The sequence below is a fragment of the Xiphias gladius genome, chromosome 19, assembly GCF_016859285.1.
Source record: "Xiphias gladius isolate SHS-SW01 ecotype Sanya breed wild chromosome 19, ASM1685928v1, whole genome shotgun sequence".
Classification (NCBI taxonomy): domain Eukaryota; kingdom Metazoa; phylum Chordata; class Actinopteri; order Istiophoriformes; family Xiphiidae; genus Xiphias; species Xiphias gladius.
The window spans coordinates 23,913,360-23,933,215 of NC_053418.1; the positions used below are offsets into that span (position 1 = coordinate 23,913,360).

The window sequence follows — 19,856 nt, forward strand, 5'->3', positions numbered from 1 at the left end:
GAACTGATAACAGATATCAACTAGAAGATGCGCTCAGCAGTGCGCAGACCTCTGCTAAGGCCAATGTGCAACAAAATACACCAGACTTCAGAGGAAAAAAATTCAAATTCATAGTAAATGATCCGAAATTGCCCAGGAATGAAATGGGTTTAATGGGTTCTTCCCTGGCCCCCATCCTTCCACCAAGTTTGGTGTAAGTCAGTTCAGCACTTTTTTGCGTTATCTGACTACAAAACAAACAAACCAACAGACATGGGTGATTGCATAGCCTCCTTGGCGGAGGTAAATATTTGCACATAGCATTCTCTTGTTTGAGGTTATAAACAGCTTAAAAGTTTTTTTCAGGCTAGTAAGTGTGATGTTTTTCTTGTTGGATTAGCATCCAATCCCCTGTATAACATGTTACATGTGTTGGTATGAAACGCAGGAAGCAGAAGTAAAATAGATCTGGTAAAAGGAAAAGCCAGCTTTTTTTTTTTTTTTAAAAACAGAGTAAAATGCAGAAATCAGAGAGGTGCATGAACATGTGTGGTTACTACAATAAATTGGGTTCCTCACAGTGAGTTTGTGCATTGTCAACAATCATTATATGGTAAGCCAAATTTGAATGTTAGGATAAATTGTTTTTATTGTTAAACAGCTGTAAAATGCATTATTCTACCATGGAAGCAGTCAGAGATTCATTGCCTGAAACTACTTGCATTCAATACTGAAATGGCTGCTGTAACCAACACTAAGACTAGAGTTGTGCGGGGTTGGGGCAAAACAAATTACCTGCGACCTGTGACACATTCTCTAGAAAAACATTGGTGACCTTATGAATTCTCAGCGTGTAAAATGGAAAATAATATGCAACATTTTTTACATAAGAATATATTTTTTTAAACGTTATTTCAAATTGCAGTCTGGAAATTGTGCATAAAGTGTATATTCACTCTATATTGTGGATTTAAAGGTACAAATTTGACACCAACAAGAATAAATTAGATTGCATTAAGATAATCTTGTGAACAACAGTACTGATTGCAGTTAGTTCAAAGCAGGTAACCTGCAATCTGTAATGGATTACAATTTTTCAAACAAACCAACCCTGCTGTTTGGTGACATATTTTCCTCTACAAAATTATAAATGTTCTTTGGCAATGTTTTAAATTAGTTCATATGTTTCAAAAGATCCATTTTAACTTAAATCAAGAATAAGAAATACACATCACTGATGCCAATGAGGCTGCTAGCGCCGACTAGCTGAAGAAAAAGTGCAGATGAGTCTTCATGTTCACATAGCTGCAGCTGGATGCGGGGGACTGGGTGGTGACGGAAAGAAAGGTGTTAGAGAAAGGCACAGAGTGTGTTTCCTCTGTCACGTCTTCACCCCTTCAGTTTGAACTGGAAAGAACTGGTGCTCCATTTGCTTGTGTCACAGTTGAGCATGGTGCGCTCTGTAAAGGTCACGTTCCCTTCTGCGTCTATCAGGATTACTGTATTGGTCCTGAATGGGCAAGGCACAGGGGATACAAGCAAACACAAAAATAAAAAATTAATGAATGAAAATGCTTGAAAAATAAATCAAAGAACAGGGGCAGGTGGGAGGAGTAACCCTGAGGACAAGCATGATCATATAACCATCAGATTTTCACATTTGAGGTATTTAGACAAACAACCTTATCAAGAAAGAGCAGGCAACAGCAGACAGTGCCTTGTGAAGTGACACTTTGATGACTCTGGCAAAGACTTACCCTCTGACCTTTTTGGTTACAGTACAGTCTCTGTATCCACTAATCCACCCTGGCATCACAGTGCAGACGATCCCCTTTCATTTCCTCGCTGTGCAGGATTGATTACACTGGGGATTTTTATGTACCAACAGTTCTCTGCAGTCTATGATCCTGCAGCCTAACACAGTCCTGTCAGTTACCTCAGGTTGAAAGAATAGAGGGGAGATAGTGGATAGAGATTTTGTGTAGGTGGAGGACACTGACCTTGTGCCGTAATGAGGTAAGCGAACACACACCGCCGACAGAGCCTGGATCATGGGCTTACTGTAGCCATCGCCCTGGCTCTCCTGGGCTGGATCAGGTGTGTTCCTGTTAAACACACACACACCCCCAATACACCTCTTTAGGAAGCTTTAGAGGCATGTGTTTTCAGTACATCATTCTCTGCCATACTGTCCATGCAGCATACTTAGGTCCACTATCACTTCACAGCACGATCCATACTATCCATTGATACAGATATACTGTATATTTCTTTCAGTCCCTGTGTCTTAAACTTAAACGGACAGTTTTGTTTGGAAACTTTCTCCTAACTCACATCCCACTGAAATCTGTGTGTGAAAATATCTCGTGCCAAAAATAGGCTGTGCAGTTGTCGTTGCTCTTCCAATTGCAGAAAATGCTTCAAAAAAATTTTTAAAAAAAAGCTCAGTTTCTTTGGTATGCAGCAAGCCCCTTTTTCATATTTGATTCTTCTCCATTGTCTGTGATTTACAAGCTCCCAGTAGCATTATACTGCTGTGCAGAGAATTTCACATTTAGTTAGTTTACAGGCCTCGTCATGAGGTTTGAGAGTTTCACGGGGTGGCAAGACATGCTGGGCTCACCTAATTTATGTTTAGGTCAAGTCCAACACATCCTTTCTTCTTAAAAGTTTGACGTTTGTAATTTCACATTCTGTGCTTTCTCTTGCACAAGAGGGACTCTTCTCTACAAACTGGGTTGCAATCTGGCCATCATTCCTATCAGTTATGAAAAACATTACTCAACATTTTCTTGTTGAGATATGTGGCTCTCAGGACTAAACACAGTTTTACAATGGAGTACAAGGAAAAACTGTAACAAAATTGTCAGTGATCAGACAGATTTTATTCATATCCCAAGTTAAACCTGGCCAAAAAAAATGGTCCGGCACAGAAAACCACAACTTGCTGCTTTTGTAGGGATGAAACAAACAAGATACAACATGTAGATTACTGAGCTTTAAAGGTGCTGGTTGGCGGATTTTTATTTCCAATAGACAGAGTCAGGCTAGCCATTTCCCTGTTTCCAGTCTTTGTATTTAGCTAAACTAAGCTAACTAAAGTGGCGGTAGCTTCATATTTATCGTAAATACACAATAGTGTTATTTATCTTCTCTTCTAACGCGCAGCAAAAAAGTGAATAACCGTGTTTCCCGAAAGTATTCCCTTAATATTGTTTGTTACATGTTCACAATTAACCAACTACACTCCATTTTACAAGTGAATGTAGATTTAAATACCCTTAAAATGTCATTTAACATAAAGTCCCTAAATCAAACAAAAAAAAAATCCTAAATATAAAATTATTTATAAGTAAATTCCAATTAAGACGACATGTGTCATTATGGTTTGTGAATCTATAGCGAGTGAATAGGTAGCTGGGTGTTCATTACTCACAGTTCCTCATTGTTGAGGACACTGAGCAGCTCTTGCACCAGTCCATCACAGGACAGGGACTGGTCGTTGACAATGGTGGTGAAGTGGCGCTTGCCTTGCAGCATTTTCTTCCATGGAGTGTCCAGGAGTGAATTACTCAAGCCATAGATTCCTGCTGAGGAGCACATGAAAAATACAGACAAATCTGTAGTCTAGTAAGCTCTGTTAGTGAGCTTGTGGCACATCAACCAATAAATAAAAAATCTGAGAGCAATATCAACATGGAAATGTCAGGCTAACGTGAACGGGCCATAGGCCGAGAGGAGAGGTAAATGTGAAATGAACGATTTCTACCGCAACTATATTAAGAACACAGACCTGCTTTTAGATGGATGGGTTCAGGGCTGCCTCTGTTTCCATAGTAACACACAATGTCCTGTTTGGCTCTACATGGGACACAGTAAGATAGAAAATTAGAGATTGGATTAGTGAGGATTGAACTTTTTTATGTCTAATTATGAAGGCAGTGGCAAGGGTCATACTGTGTCTATGTTCTTGAAATAAACGCAAATACAGCAAAGATGATGTTGAAAGGAGCACTTCTGAGGGAATAATGTAAAATGGGTACTCAGGGTGACAGAGAATATCAATAGTGCACCACACAGTATTCTTTAATGACCGAATTTCTGTGCGGTCCTGGAAAAGAAGGAATTAAAGAAGGCTGTTTCATTTGTAGATGCAATTCAAATGGAAAAATACCAAACACCATAGTTAATTGCAGCACTTAAATCTTATCCTAAAGGAACAACTGGGTAACATTAAGGCTTCAAAATACAAATTAGAGCTTTGACTACCACAAAACCATTTAGTTACGGTGATAGATCTCTTTGCAAAGTCCTCAGTTAGAGGGAATTTATTCAAACTGAAAAAATCAGTCTGACATCAAGGGCATCTGTGACAGCTTTGGTACAGGAGAGTGAACGATAAATTATGACCAAATCATTTGAACGAGTAGGGGAATGAATTTTTTTATATCAATTATATGAGAGACATACCATTTGCACAAGTCAATCTGAAATGTGGCGCAACACTGCTTCAACATCTAACTTGGAAGGTTTCCCAGTCAAGAGCTGGCAGGACAGGAACAGAATATGCTGCTGAGCCTGTTGCTCTGCAACAAAATACAAATCCAGCAAAGGGGTTGTGCCTCTGGTCTATACCATATACTGAAACACCACAAGTAGGAAATGTTTGCCATGCAACCCATTAAACAAAGATTTCATATGTGATTTTCAGAGCTGATACAATTGGTCGATTAATCAATTAGCCAATTGAAAGATTATTAACCAACAACTGAACTGTTGGTCTGGCAAAACTAGCAATTTGAAGACATCACAATGGCCTGAGGTACCTGTGATGGGCATTTTTAAAAACTATTTTCTGATGTTTTATAGACCAAACAATTGTTTGGTTTATCGAGAAAATATTCGGTACATTAATCACTAATGAAAATAATCCTCAACTGCAGCCCAGGTGATGTTTATGTGAAATATTGTATATGAAAAACATGAATTTCACCTACAAGTAGGATATTTTTTTTTGTTTATTTGCTTATCAAAGCTAGACTTCATTGCGGCTCATACAATTAAATGAATGTCCTTGTTTTCTTCAACCAAATATAACGGAGGCAATGAGGATCATTATCTGTTACCCTGAAAGGAAATGGAAGCATCTATAAAGCCCTTACCTGTTGTCAGTTCTGCTGTGGGCAAACACAACATCTGAAATACTATTTTGATATTGGTAATGTGACCTGAATGCAACAATACCTGAGAAGCCTCATGTCCACCCATGTATATACACTTTTCCTGTGATGAGCATCAAATTGACCAAGGGAATAGCAGTTGGAGGATTTGTGGCAAGATAGCTCTATTTCTGCCTTTTGAAACTGGCTACAATATTGAAAGTCCTATCAGGGTGTGCTGTGGGTCGATTTGGGCTGAGATGAGGGAACAGCAGGAGGTCAAGGCCAGTGGACACAGACAACGAGAAGGGAAGAGTTGAAAACAGGCTTTTTCAGATCTCAGTCACAGAGGTAATCGGTATGCTGGCTGGGAAATGTTCTAATGAAGAGTCCTCTATACTGAGGCTGCGGAGCAGTTTCCCCATTGCCAGCTGTGGTGTAGTTGCCTGGAGATGGCTGGATGAGCTTTCAACATTATCAGCTCAGAATGTAGATGGGCATGTTGGAGGGGGCTCCTGGGTATTGACAACATGTACTCTCGTATGCAATCGCACACATCTGACATGAGGCACGGAATGGAAAAAAAATAAATAAAAAAAGCAGACTTGTCCCTTTTTAATCTTTTTCTCCATGCTACCAATATGGCTCATTGAATGGCAATGTTTGTCTGTGAATTGGTCCACTCTTTGGTCCAGAATGAAATATCTCAAAAACTACTGGATGGGTTACCATATCATTTAGTACAGCTATTCACATTACCCTCGGGCTGAGCTGTAATAATTCTGGGATTATTCAAATGAAATTTTAAGTTATTTTAAGTTTTTTTCACATCAGCGTTTTCACATAGTCACATCGAGCTGGAGTTACGTTCACTAACAACGCCGCTGCCCTTTAACGTGCTTGGCTATTGGTTAATGCCTAAGGCGAAGGCCGTTAGGGATTGATGTACTCTCAGCTGGACCCCAGCCTTGACCCCTAAAAGCCAGCAACTGACTGGGCGAGAGAAAAACCAAAAAATTGAGCCTAGCTTCACAGCTCAGGCAACCCCCACCTAAGGGTCCCTAGGACTGCCAGTGGTTTGGCCAATAGAGGAGTGTCCCACTCCTGGAGAGGCCAGCGGTGAAACCATCTCGCTTTGCTGCTGTGTGTGGCCTCAAGAGGACATCTGGATTGATAACTTTCTAATGAAATCTTATCTCACCTGACCTAGAAAAACTAGCCTCAAAAAATGAACCTTCATGCGATCAGACTCTAATGGCAGTATAAATGTAGAAAAAATGTAGTGGGATTTAGATCTCCTCTCCGGTTAAAAAAAAAAAATAAAAAAAAATGACCCCATTCTAACAACTCGATAGCCAAAATCAATGTTATTTTGATTTTTGAGGCAATTTCTGGACATCTGGATTCACTCAATGAACAATGAAGGTTATATTTGAACTATTTACTGTAAGCATCTACTGACAATTCTATTCAATCCAAATTGATGTTTTATTCTACAGAAAGTGACTGTGATTTCCCGATAAGTAATCTTACAAATGCCTGCAAAAATCAAATACTCATAGTTGTTCCTTGTTAAAATGTTGGGAGTTCATTCAGCCCGGATTCTGCTGCATGGCTATTTTTCTTTTTCACCTCAAACAAATTCTACCAAGAATTAAAACACATGGTTTGTGACCATAAGATTGAACCACTTTCTAAAGTTGTTTTTATAAAATAGACACACTCTGCTTGACTGAACGTACATTAAGGGAGGCATTTCTTTGCAGGCAAACATCAGTGGAGATATTCATTAAAATGGATCATCTCTGGGTGCTGACTTTAAAGCGAAAATGACATAAAGTGGGATCAAAAACAAACGCTATAGAAAGTCCGATGAAATGCTGAATATGGAGCCTTGATCGCATCAAGCAGAATATATCTGAGATCAAAATGTAAATATACTATATATGGCATTAGCTCCACTGAGGGAAGGCTCTTTGCAATGTTTTGAAAATGCACTGCTACCGCTGACCAAATCACTTGCACGCAGAACTCAACCCAACATGTTTATAGATTATTAATGTGATATTGGTTTAACAAGTATCCAGATTATAGCAAAAGCAATACATAAATCATGGCCGTACTGAAATATTTTAATCCCTCTGTGTTGTGTATTAAGTGTACGACCTTTCTCTCACAAGCATCTCAATGAGGGTGATCACACACACTCAAAAACTGAGTGAAGACACAGAATGCTAAAAAAAAAAAATGACAGCACGTCTTGTTCCGCACCACCACCACATCATGACCCCCTGGTTACAGATGAATGAGAAATCCTCCAATTGTAACATGGAGCACCTTTCTATCCACCAGATTTAGTTATTGATCTGGAAAGAAACTAGACGCCTTATTACCTCCAACCTGCTGGGCACACTACAGTGGAAAACAAATGATGGGTTTATTACAAAGATGTAGGCTTGCTTTCTGTCACTGTGTCATCTCTACCAGCGGTGACTGATGGGAGCCACTGATGGGAGCCACTCCCATCAGTTGGGTGTTTGACAGGAAAAACATATACAGTTATCGTCATCACAACATAAACACAGGGTGTCTTTCACTTTGCTGGTATATCCTGAGTGTGGGGTTTCAGCTTATTTTTTCATTAAAGAGGATTGCCACTGGGGCAGTGCAGGTGCAACTATGCCTCCGGGTCCTGACAAGGACAATTGCATATCCCGATGGCATCAGCTGATCAAAAAATGATGGCTGAGTCATCTAGCTGCTGTTATGTGTGTAGTCCTAAGTGAAAAGAGAAATCAAATGGTTTTCAAATGCTTAAATAGAACGGATACTTCTGAGTTGAAGTGGAAACGAGTTCATATTTTGTGCAGCTATTGAACAGTTGAGACCTTCGTTAAACTCCTCCATCAAACAGCAACTGTCCAACCATAGCCTAGCAAGCGTAACTTGGCACGGCAGGCCTGTCCAGCTTTGGATTTCTATACATAATGAAGCGCTGTGCATGGAGGACTAGTAAGAGCAATACTGATCATTTAAAGCGTTTGGAGGGTGGTGTCTCTTTTAGACTTTAAAAAACCAAAAAAAAAAGAGCAAAAATTTAAGAACTGGATTAAACAGTGAGTGTCAGTGTTGTAAAATAAGTGGCAAGTTTTACCATATCCAGCTAACTTTTATTGTCTACAGTACAATCTACAGCACTAACTTGACTGAACGTCCAAGGCCGAGGACCATTTCATATTACAGTCATTTGTGGGGTTACAGGTTAAGTTATGGATGCTACTAATGCTACTGTATATCAGAGTGTGGGATAATGTTAGTGACTCACTCCTGCTTTTTACTGCTTTTGGGGAAGTCTAATGTCCATGTGTGGAAGATAGGCAGTCAAACATGGTTACATTAGAATGAAGTAACAGTCTGATCTGAACATTTTTCCTTTTCATACCTATAATACTAGGACAAACTAGCTCTATGTTGCAATACAAGAACAATGCTGAACAATGCTGCAACTGGCATCATTAACTGGTGACGATGCTGACTTTTTGCCTGGGACATTCAGCATTAGCCGAATAAGTCTTTTTATTTCATGTATTTAGCCATGAATTCCATATTTAAGACCTGTTTTACAGGGTTATCATTTTACAACAGGTCAGGCTGGAAAAAATTTAAAAGTCAACTGCAGACTGAGTTTTTAACCAACTCATGGAACTAAGTCAATGGCTAGAAATACAAAACCTCTATCTGAAATCAAGGAAATATTGTTTTAATAAACTACATCATAGCCATCATATTGGAGGTAGGCAGCAATGATTAGCTGACATCATAGTTTTTATAAATGATATATGGGCCTAACACAGCAGTGGGGGAAGGGATCCCTTTTTAGAGAGGATCCTGCTTGAGGCCATGTTAACATGATACACAGTTCATGACCCCAAAGTCCACCGTGGAAACCTGATTTTCCTTTCTCCCCCAGCAGGGATAGAGTTTGGTAGGGGGTGTGTTGGAGCTGAACCGCCAACCTCTCACTGGCAGACACTGAGAACTGTTTCCATGCCAGTTGTCTACAGGGGCCTCCACCATGACAGTTTCTCAGAGTGCACTGATCCCACTTTGATTTTTCTCTCTTTACCAGGTCACCAAATTCAGTCAAGTCAGACCAGTGCAGAGGACAAGAGGGGGAAAAAACCTCATTATTTTTAATACTGTTTAGATTTTCTTTGTCTGAAACCCTGAAATGTGAGCAGTTGTTCCTTTCGAGCTTTTATCCTAGCTCTTTCACAGCTAAACATCTGAGATTTTTTTTCAGCTCTGCCTGCTTAGCACTCCAGCGATGAAGACACTGCCTTTGCGGTTTCATTCCAAGGTACGAAAAGGCCAGAACTCAGAGGAATAGTGTTACAACATATTCTGAACAAGTTTAATATCTTTGAGTTAAAATCCTAAAGTCTGCAGGAATCTGCCACTGTCTCTGGTGTGTCGCACATAAGAAGTCACCTGATGACATCCACACAGTACAATAAAGAGCTTTTCTTAACATGCGACAGCTTTAGGTGGCCATATTTCGTATTATTCCTAACTCTTTGGAATAAATTCCAGCTTGTGAAATGTTTCATATTGAGGGTAAGGCTGCTTACTTGAAAGACAAGTGTCCATTTTTGCAACCGAAACGTGGTGTAAAGATTCTCACAATGTTAACACATCTTTAACACATCTTTAACATGTTTAACTACATCTGAGTGTATGCTCGACCATACACTCAGATGGATTTCACCACACCTTTTACTCACTTGAACTCTGCTGTGATGAGGTTGAAGCCGTTGTACAGGTGGCCTTCTGTTGACACCTTCTTCAGGTAGGAGTAACTGTCCAGATCCTTGTCCATAAGGTAGTTTGACACTAGAAATCCTGCAGAACAACAACAGTAAAAAGAAATGGTTCTTAAATTATGCACTCATACAAGATAGATGTATGAAACTTGCAGCACAAATGATCTCGAGAGCCTTCACAGTGTCGCACAAAATGCAATATTGTGCTTTCAAATCAATTTTATATAATATATATATATATATATATATATATATATATATATATATATATATATATATATATATATATATAATCTGAAGTGTAAGAGACTGTGGAGACTTGAGATGTATGAGTTACCTCTAGGCATTTCAGCAGTTACTATGTTTGTGACTTTTTCGTTGCTGGCTCACCTCTTCCTTGTGCATCAGGGTTGGGACGTCCTTCCATGTAGTTGGTGACTGCAGCCAGCTTGCCTCTCTTGCTGATCCCCAGCCATGATCCTCCTTCCTTGCCATACTCCAGGTCCAGGCCTGGTTAACACAAAAGTAGCACAATGTTTAACAAATGCAGCTACAATTTTCATCAGACTTCATCTGGCAATATATATATTGTACGCTGTTAGTAGCCATTCAGTAAGCCATTATATTGATGAAAATAACTATCACAATATATCAAATGAAAAAGACCTTCCCTTCCAAAGCTGTCAGTATCAATTTAGTAAAGTCATTACCCAGTAAAGTTTTTGCAGGTTTCCCACAATAGTTTAAGAAAAATTTGGTTCAACACAGGTTAGTCTCCCCTAAGAAGCACATTGGGTAATTTTCATGATGTTCCTTGGAAAAAACTAGGTAATCTGGTACTAATTATAGGGAAACCGAGACTGCGTTCAACTGATAGACCTCTAGCTGGTTAACTATAATGAATTGCTAGCATTTTTAGTCAAAACACAGCAAGTGAGCTGTGCTTACAAAAATGTGAAATTTGTCAACAAGCAAGCATACAAGTCAATATATGAAAAATAAGGTTTCCAATAATAAACCAATAATGAACTACAGACCATCTTGTGATGGATCACACCAGCCTCGACACCTGTCAACATATTGACTTCCCAACCCATGAGTACTCAGTAGTTATTACTACATTATAGAACTCAGTAGTCATCACTGTGTTATTATATTACTACTTAGTACTCATGGGTCAGACCACATCCATCTTTGAATGTAGCTGGCACAGTGTGGCTGGTATTGTTTTCATATTGTGAGTATGTGTGTGTGTGTGTGTGTGTGTGTGTGTGTGTGTGTGTGTGTGTGTGTGTGTGTGTGTGTGTGTGTGTGTGTGTTTCATCATGGCAAAATTTGGTCCTGGAGACACCTACTGTAGCTGAAACTACCATAGAGGCAGTTTTGAGTACTTTGGCAGGTGTCTGTCGGTCTGTCTGTCTGCAGACAGATTTATCACTGTGATAACGTCACAACTGAGTAAGATGTTAGTAGTTGAGATCAAAATGAAGTTCGACTTTGAAGATGGGCGGGGTCCATGAATACTGACTAGTTGGTTAAAATTGACCTTTTCTTTAGAGGAAATTCCTACTTCTCCAATAATTAGTGCCAAATAACATAATTCTTTGCAAGAAAACTTTGTAGAAAACTGCTAAAGCATCAACTGAACATAGACCTTTATCTCATCAGCTTTCTTTTTCTCCATTTACTATTCTGCAAGCTTTGAAGCAAAATGTCCTTCCTCCAAATAAAAAAGGCAGTAAGAAAACATATAGAACTTGAACTAGCCTGCATTAAGATACACCTGATGAAATACAAAGCTAAACAAATAATGTATTGCCACTTGCTCTTGCATTACAGCAAGTATGCAAGGAATATACCCTTTAATCCTTTAATGTCTTTTGATTGGAGTACCATCATGTATAGCTTTGGCAGTAATGAAATAAAAGCCATCCATCAGTAAATCAGTTGTTGTCTTTTCACATTCCTATTCTCACTAGACACAGAAAAGATGGGGACCTGCTAAGTCCATTGCATTTCCTGGTGATCAATAAAAACAGGTCCACTTACGCTGACAGTGAGCCAAATGCTCTTATTCCTCTGGGGGCGGATGGAAAACTAGCCTGATCCCACTGGGAGCTATAGCTTACTTTTTTTTCTCGTCATGCTATGTCTCCTTTTGGGCCTTGGCTCTTGCCCCCCCAAAGATAAGGCAGAGCGATTTATTCCTGTCACATTGAATAAAAGCAGCCATCAATACTACTGGTCCTGACCCCTCTATTACAGAGTGGAGAGGAGACCGATGAACCGCTATCTCTGCGTTTCTTGCTTAAGCAGAAAAAACAAAGGATGACAGATTTCCTCTGCCTGGGTATAATGTGTATTGGACATCAGTCAATTAAATATAGTTTACTGTGGGTGGAGATGTTCTGTGACGGACTTCAAAACACAACTAACAGGTCTAACTCGCTGTACGTTTACTTATTATCTCATGTTACAGATGGCAAAGTAAGAACTTATTCATTCAGTACTCTTTACTTCACTATGCAACTTGGCGAGTGGTGAGATGAATTCAAATGTGCTGACTTACCGCTAAGGATCTCACTGTTAGTCCCCCAGAAGTCTGCAGCTTTGGATGGCCTGTTGTAGAACTCATCTCTATTTGCAGCCAAAATTAGCCTGAGGAGATGGAAGGAGGGGTTGGAGAAGTTGTTTTGTTATTTTGGTTCATTCTGTGAGTGTTGCTCAGTTGCTCTTGACGTGAAGCACTGAGGTGTTACAGAAGGTCATCAGTGGGCTGAACAGCAGATCCATCATAAGCAACTAATTCATCATCATGAACACATGAAACTCCATCTCCTTTATCTTCCTTTGTCAGCTGGCTGTTGATAATATGTTTGTATCCAGCAGCTTTTTCTTTTTTGTAAAGATTATTCTTGGGTCATGAGAACATTAGTTTCTTTCTGTTACATCTGTTGTGTCTGTGCTTTATCTGTGACCCAAGCAGACCTTCCAAATGGTCAACAATTGAAGAATATAATCTACTGTGCTCTCTGTGTTCAGGTAAGCACTTGAGTTTAATTTCTAAATGCAGCATAATCAATCGTCTTTTCTAGAACTTTACTCCTAACAGTAGGCCGTTATTTTACCCATGATTTACCCAGGTGATCATTATACAAATGAGTTGTGAGACTGTTTGCCACTGACTCCGTTTTCTAGACACCATGTTGTAGTTTTCAAGCTTTATAAAGGCCTCGGATTTGTCCAGGAGCCTTCAAAAAGAGTATCTTATTTTACAAATTGACTGAGCAGGATGCAGAGGATAAGAAAGGTCAAGGTTAGAAGGAGGAAGATCTCCTTTTGATGATGACAAAAGGAAAGAGGATCAAAAAGAATAAGATGGCCAAAGGACGAGCCAATATCAGGTATCCATCTTAACATTGAGGAAATAAAGTGAAAAAGAACTTGATCCAAGTGACTTCAGTGTCCTGGCTGTGTCAGTGTAATACACAACTTGGTGCAATATCTTTGTTTGATATTTATATTTTTAATGTTATAAACATATACTTTGAATTACTATGACCACTTTCCACAGTGATTAAGTTTAATGAATAGCTTTCCTTCCTTTCAGACAGGCATTCATTTCAGTGCATTATAAAAATTTAGCTACGAGACAGTGGGCGATGCAGACAAAGTTAATTACATGATACTGTAACGATCACACTGTTATATCAGTACTGATGTTATGATATTAACTTGTGCACAGAGGTAAATTCATGTTTGTCCCACTGAATCAAATGTTATTGTTTTCAAGAACACAACCTCAAAAAATCTTATATGTTCTCACATTTAAATTCCTTGTCCAAAATGAAAATCTTTTTTTTTAATGTGGTAAAGAGGTAATTTATTTTACCTCTTAAACCCTCCTGACTAATCGTTAACAGTCACCAAACTCACGCTATGACGGCAAACACTGTATCAAACCCACAAAACTTTTTTCCAGGTACATCGGGCTGAATTTTGGTAAAATGTGTATAAAATAATGTATAACACACCTAGAACACATCTGATCGAATGGTGTAGCCATAAAAACAGCCTTGATTATTTCACTCAGAGTAAACATCCTAATAGCTTCAGTGAAGATTTTGATCAAGCCAATACAGAATATATATGACAGCGTGGAATATTATAGTTTTTACAACCTTAAAGATCATTCAGAAAAAAAAAAACATATAGAGTTGTGTTATCCAGTTCTAAATCTGTTTTTATTAACAACGCATCAATAATCAACACAAACATTTAATGCTACAAACAAGAGTGAACAGCCTGAACAAGAGTGTGATCTGATTTAAAATAAATGACCATGAATGCGACTCTGCAGTCTGACACAGGCTGCCTCTCAGTTAAGCACTATACTATGACCTACATTATTTTTCAGGGTGTAATTATGCCATTACACTCATGGCCATTAACTGCTACAAACTGCATTGTGACCTGTATCTAATGCAACGCCGGCCAATTTCTCTACATGCTGTTACTAGCAGGTCACTAGTGTCAGTTGTGGAGCAAGGAAACGTAACATCACCTAATGGCTTTATATCTTTATAAATCAGCATCCATTACCCACTATAGCAACACACATGCACACAAGCCTTCATCCAGCTCGTCTCCTATTCAGCAGTTATGAAACAGAAAAACAACCAGTCCCTTTGCTTAGAGGAAAACACGACCTCTCACTATTGCACAGTGTGAATTTTGTAAACATGAATTAACATTTTAGCAGAGCATTGTGGACTTATGTACTCAACGGTGTGTAAGCATACAGGAATAAAATTCAGTAAATGTACATTGCTAATAAAACTAATTGTTGCACATTTATAGAATTAGAGTTAAAGATAATAGAGATATGGATTTAAACACTAAAGAGAGGCACTTAAACACCCTTTGGGCAAACTCCACAGGACAGAAAAAGGGCAAATGAAATTTATTGACCTTTACAAAAGCTGTATATTTCATCCGAGCTTGGCAATAGTCCCACTATTAATCTCTCAGGATGGGAGCGTAGATCCTGTGTAAGAGCAAACAGATAAACCAGACCGACCTAATAGGGGTCGACCTCGGCACATCAAAGGCTAATGACAGTATGAGCCACTACTGCTCCTGAAAACAAAGCTAACACTAATGATGCTTCACTAGTGAGAGCATCTGCTATCGGATCCTGAGGGGAAAATCACATCAGAGTAGCTCGGATCACAATGACAGTCAGCCAGCTGCATCATGTAGGAGGGATGGTGAGCAGCAGAGAGGTATTAAAGCTATTCATGAACACTGAACTCTGATTTTTTTTTTCATTCAACAGTGGCTCGCAAACTTGGCAGTAGCCACAGTAGGTTTGTTGTGGATTTACGTATTCAAGGATATTCATTATTCCCATAGGATCATTCCTGATAATTCTGGTGAACCCTTGACCTTTCATCTCGCATTGACATCATCTTAAATTTCCACTTGATCAACCAACTATTCCGAGGCATGGTATTTTGGGAAATAGCGACAATTCTATGAAATCAACTTTAGATATTTTTTGTTCCCACAGGAAACTGTTTTTGGTGACCATGTGAGTTTTCCTCTAGAATAACCATTACTAGATGTTGAGATACAGTATTTCACAGAATAAGGGGAAAATTCAACCTGCTCCTAGCAGTACAGGAAAAGTCAGGGGGTCACCTAAGTCATCTGGGTTCATTTTCTGGGGACCATGAATTTGATGGCAATCCAACCTATAGCTGCTGAGATAGTTCAATCTGGCCAAAAGTGGTGGACTATTGCTCATTGTAGAGTCATGGCATAAGCGTGATTAAAAAATATTGAAATCTAATCGGCAGGTTGCCATGAAATATGCAGAACACATTCATGCTCCCAAGAGGATCAGTCCTTTCGATTTTGGACCCTCCATGAGCTTTCCTCTTGAGCCAGCATTGGGCTAAAATGCCAACTTGCTTACAACATATATCATAATTTAATTGGCAGATTTCCACAAGTGAAATCTTACTCTTAAGGACATTTTATCCCCACCATTGCAAAAGCTCAATGAAAAACTGTCAGAATGCTGTTTTTTTAGTCAATCACTTTCATCTTGCTGGGTGCAATGAAAATTGCAGCCCATAATCCTGCTAGTGGAGCATATCTAAATGACACTGATTAACCTAAAAGAAGTGCTATAATTACAGGACAAATCATGTTACAATGCTGGTTGGTTGAATGCAACATGGCTCTTATTTTGACCAGCTAACAATGTTGACATAAAGAAAAAGTGCAGGCTAGAAATTGAGTTTCGAAATACAGAAATCTCAGCTTGTGATAATCATTGAGTCATTTGTGCTGAACATTAACCCATTTAACCCCTGCAGATATATTCCTGTCCTTTTGTGTTTTGGGAGTATAATAATGGTACTTAATGAAACTTTAATCTTGCCTTCAGTCCAGTTTAGTCTAAGTATCCTGAACATTTCTTTTGATTTATACATCACCGCAGCACAATTAAACTACTTCTGCAACTAGTAGTCTATATATAGCACTGATGTAACTGCATTAGGACACAGTACGTTTCACCTTTCCCCAGGTACAGGTCTAAGTCAGTACTCATAGCACACCTCTACTGTGATCTCCTTAGGCGGGGTCAGACTCCCATAGGGAAGAACAGAGATGGACTATGGCCAGGTTGAAAGCTTGCCCTCGAGCTCTGGGAGATTATAATAAGAAGGACTTCATATCACACTGCAACTGACTTTGACTGCTTGTAGTGTGCTGGTCTGTGCTGCCCACTGAAAGAAGTTAGCATTACTGCTGGGTAGGGCACATGGAGGTTGCAGAAAGATTCATCCAGCACTTACAAATGTTAGATTTGAGCTAATGATGTGCCTAATTTCTGTAGTAATTTTAATGATGAGAGTACAGCTGTGACAGTGGGGCTGGTATTGTTTTCACCTTTTCACCTTGTGAGTCTGTGTGTGTGTGTGTGTGTGTGTGTGTGTGTGTGTGTGTGTGTGTGTGTGTGTGTGTGTGTGTGTACATGTTTACGTGCACATGTGCATGTGTGCGTCATCATGACTACTGAGCACTCATAGTTCTTGTTCTTCCTCTTCTTGTTCTTCTTCTTAATATTATTATCATCATTATGTGCCAGATATGACTGATGGGGTTCTGCACAGCTATTGATGTCACTTCATGGACAACTATGACACTGTCTAAGACTAAAGCACGTCACACCTATAAAATAAGATTAAAGCATGTATGTATACCTATCTATAAAACAGATGATACAACTACAGAAAAGAAAATTGTTAACTCCATTGTAACTATGCTGCTTTCTATGTGTGTTTGCACCTCTACTCAAAGCTCCATGTGGCAGACTAGACAGTCCTGGAACAAGATGAAATAGGGAACATTATAGCATTGTCAGAGAATGAGAGCAGTGATGTCAAGACTATACTTGACTTGATTTATCAACCTTAACGGTTTTTCCACTTATATTTATTTTTATTTTTTAAAAAGAATCCAAATATGTTGTAGCCGCATGTTCCAACACTTTGTTGAAGCTATATGAGACAAACTCTGAGTGAAATATTCAAACCTAGCACTGTGTTTCTTTTATAGCAGTATCAAAAAGAAAACAGATCCAACCTGACATATTGGGAATGTTTATATATGAAAAAAAAAAAAAAAAAAAAAAAAGAAGTCCGACAACACTGTTTATCAAGATGGACCAAACAGTAGGTACTTCAAAATTTTAAAGGTTAACATAAGCATACTGCAGTGCTGAAATGAAATCAAAAGTGGACAGGTGCTTATGATATTTGACCCTTATCTTGGCATTTTTCCACTTGCTGCTTGACCTCAGATTCATGCAGTTAGCAGAGTGACTGAATTGTATTTAAGGACACCATACTTCAAGTGCTCAAAAGTAAGATATCTCTGCTACTCCAAGTGTGTGGTTCTGTGTGTGACTGTGGTCTCTGACCTATGTACACGAAGAGGGTTTGTTTAAAGATACAGTATTAAGATTTTTGGTTAGAGTTTTGTAGCACCAAGTTTTGGTGTAAGAGGCTAATTCTGGTGAGCCATTAGCTCTGTCAGATGTTTGGAGGCAGCGCCCTTGATTGTTCAAGAACTTATAAGGATTTGTGAATGTTTGCAACTCAGATGTAGCTAGAGTACTACACTGTGGCTCTAAATGTAATCAAGATACATTTTCTGCACATGATCTCATGCATCTCATGATCTTTCTGGAGCCTGATCTATGTTGTGACATCATATTTTAAGTTGCAAGTCCTTTCTTTCGGACTACCAGTTCTTCTACAGTATGGCTTACCTTGTGTGTAGCACAATTAGTGTCAATATGTAAGGAAAGGGTTAACTGCACTACCTGTAGGCATTTTTGGATGCAGGCCGGGGGTCAAACTTGAAGAAAATTATACACATGGATGTACTGGGGGATTGATGACAGGGTTTTCACTCAGTCCGCATCTGCCTTCAAATCTTAGTCACATCTGACAAAGAGAAGTAATCAGAAAAAGAAACAAGTAAGCGTTTAGTGTTGGTATATGGAAGTCTGGTATGTGGCAGTATGGTATTGCAGAAATTAAGACATCTGTTGTGAAACAAGATCATGAAGACCAAGTTAAGTATGTTCAAATTGTGCAATATCATATAGCTTGAGATAACAGATGCTAAAGGTGTTCCTCGCTGCCTGTATTTACAGAACATATATTAGGCAAGAAAAAGGCTTTGGAATGATCCATATCTTTAGGATCCACTCATCAGATTACATTTACTTCAGTGAACAGTCATTTTCTGAATACTTACACAGTGTACTTGGCTGTAGGACAAACAAATGGACCATCCAGAGTGCATGCTGTGCGTACCCCTGTGAACTTGTTCAGAATGGCAAGTGTTAGGTATACTATCACAAAGGTTTATTATCTCCATCAGTCTTGTAACTGTAGTGAGTGCAAAGGTAGAAATTAAGTAACAGATGTTTAGAGGCCCGGCCATTGATGTGCTAGGTAGGGTACAGTAATGATCTGATATTCCAAGCTGGTAGGTTGTAACTACTTATTAGATAGTTAACATTAACTTTATATGTTAACGGTCTAATAACCCTGCGTTAAACAAGTGGGTAGCATTGTGGCAAGCTATTAATAGTTGCTAGTCAAACAGCTTAGCCACTATCTTTTATGAATGTTGCTGGGGACACACAGGTCCTACCTTGCAGACCATACAGTGGTTAAGTAACATTATAACATATGGGTAGTTCTACCTCTACCAGCAAACTAGTTTCGGCATAACATGGTAACCTAAACAATAACAAGCTAAGTTTAGCATTGTAGCAGTCAATAACGTAACGATGACAGAGACAAACCAGGCAAACCTTACATACCTACCTAAACTTAGTTATGCGTGCCACACTATACTGCAAATAATATTCGTTCAGCCAACTGTTTCGCGGTTAATTCCTGTGCCGTTTACTGCTGTATGGTGTTGGCTAACTGAACCCACTGCCCCTTCACCCTCGCTGTTGACAACTAAGAGGAAGTGCTCGCGTAGAGTGACCTCGATTTGCGTCTCCAGTTGTTTCATAAGCCTCTACAGCGGGAGAGAAGGTTTATTTTCTGTTCGTTGTCCAGATTCCCACCTACCCCGGCACATCAAATATATTAAAACGAGTGCACTCCCAAATGGGGTTGAGAAGTTCAATGTGATTGGTCAGTTTGCGGCACTTAAAGAACCAGAAAGCTGACAGTAATCGGAAATACATAGATTTCCGGTTAATTAGTTACGTTAAAAATAAAAGCATTGATGTAATAAACGTTCAGGTGAAATTATTTAAACTAGAGTCCTGGGCTTGGCTTGTTGAGAC

The 19,856-nt window shown here is 39.1% G+C and overlaps 1 protein-coding gene across 3 annotated transcripts; it reads right to left on the minus strand.

Moving 5' to 3' along the window:
* Window positions 1-102: 102 nt before the first annotated feature.
* tango2 (transport and golgi organization 2 homolog (Drosophila)) lies at window positions 103-19,627 on the minus strand. Of its 3 annotated transcripts, none has more exons than XM_040156424.1 (10): window positions 19,381-19,627; window positions 18,803-18,863; window positions 18,363-18,486; window positions 12,531-12,619; window positions 10,352-10,471; window positions 9,923-10,040; window positions 3,773-3,840; window positions 3,416-3,569; window positions 1,980-2,084; window positions 103-1,489 (listed from the first exon to the last, which is right to left on the minus strand). In XM_040156424.1, exons 3-10 carry the CDS (start codon window positions 18,416-18,418, stop codon window positions 1,369-1,371), a joined length of 831 nt encoding a protein of 276 aa, XP_040012358.1. In that variant the 5' UTR covers window positions 18,419-18,486; window positions 18,803-18,863; window positions 19,381-19,627; the 3' UTR covers window positions 103-1,368. The 3 variants fall into 3 exon arrangements, with proteins under 3 accessions (XP_040012358.1, XP_040012359.1, XP_040012357.1); XM_040156425.1 differs by having other exon boundaries at window positions 3,416-3,566; window positions 18,803-18,870; XM_040156423.1 differs by having other exon boundaries at window positions 18,803-18,870.
* Window positions 19,628-19,856: the final 229 nt, after the last annotated feature.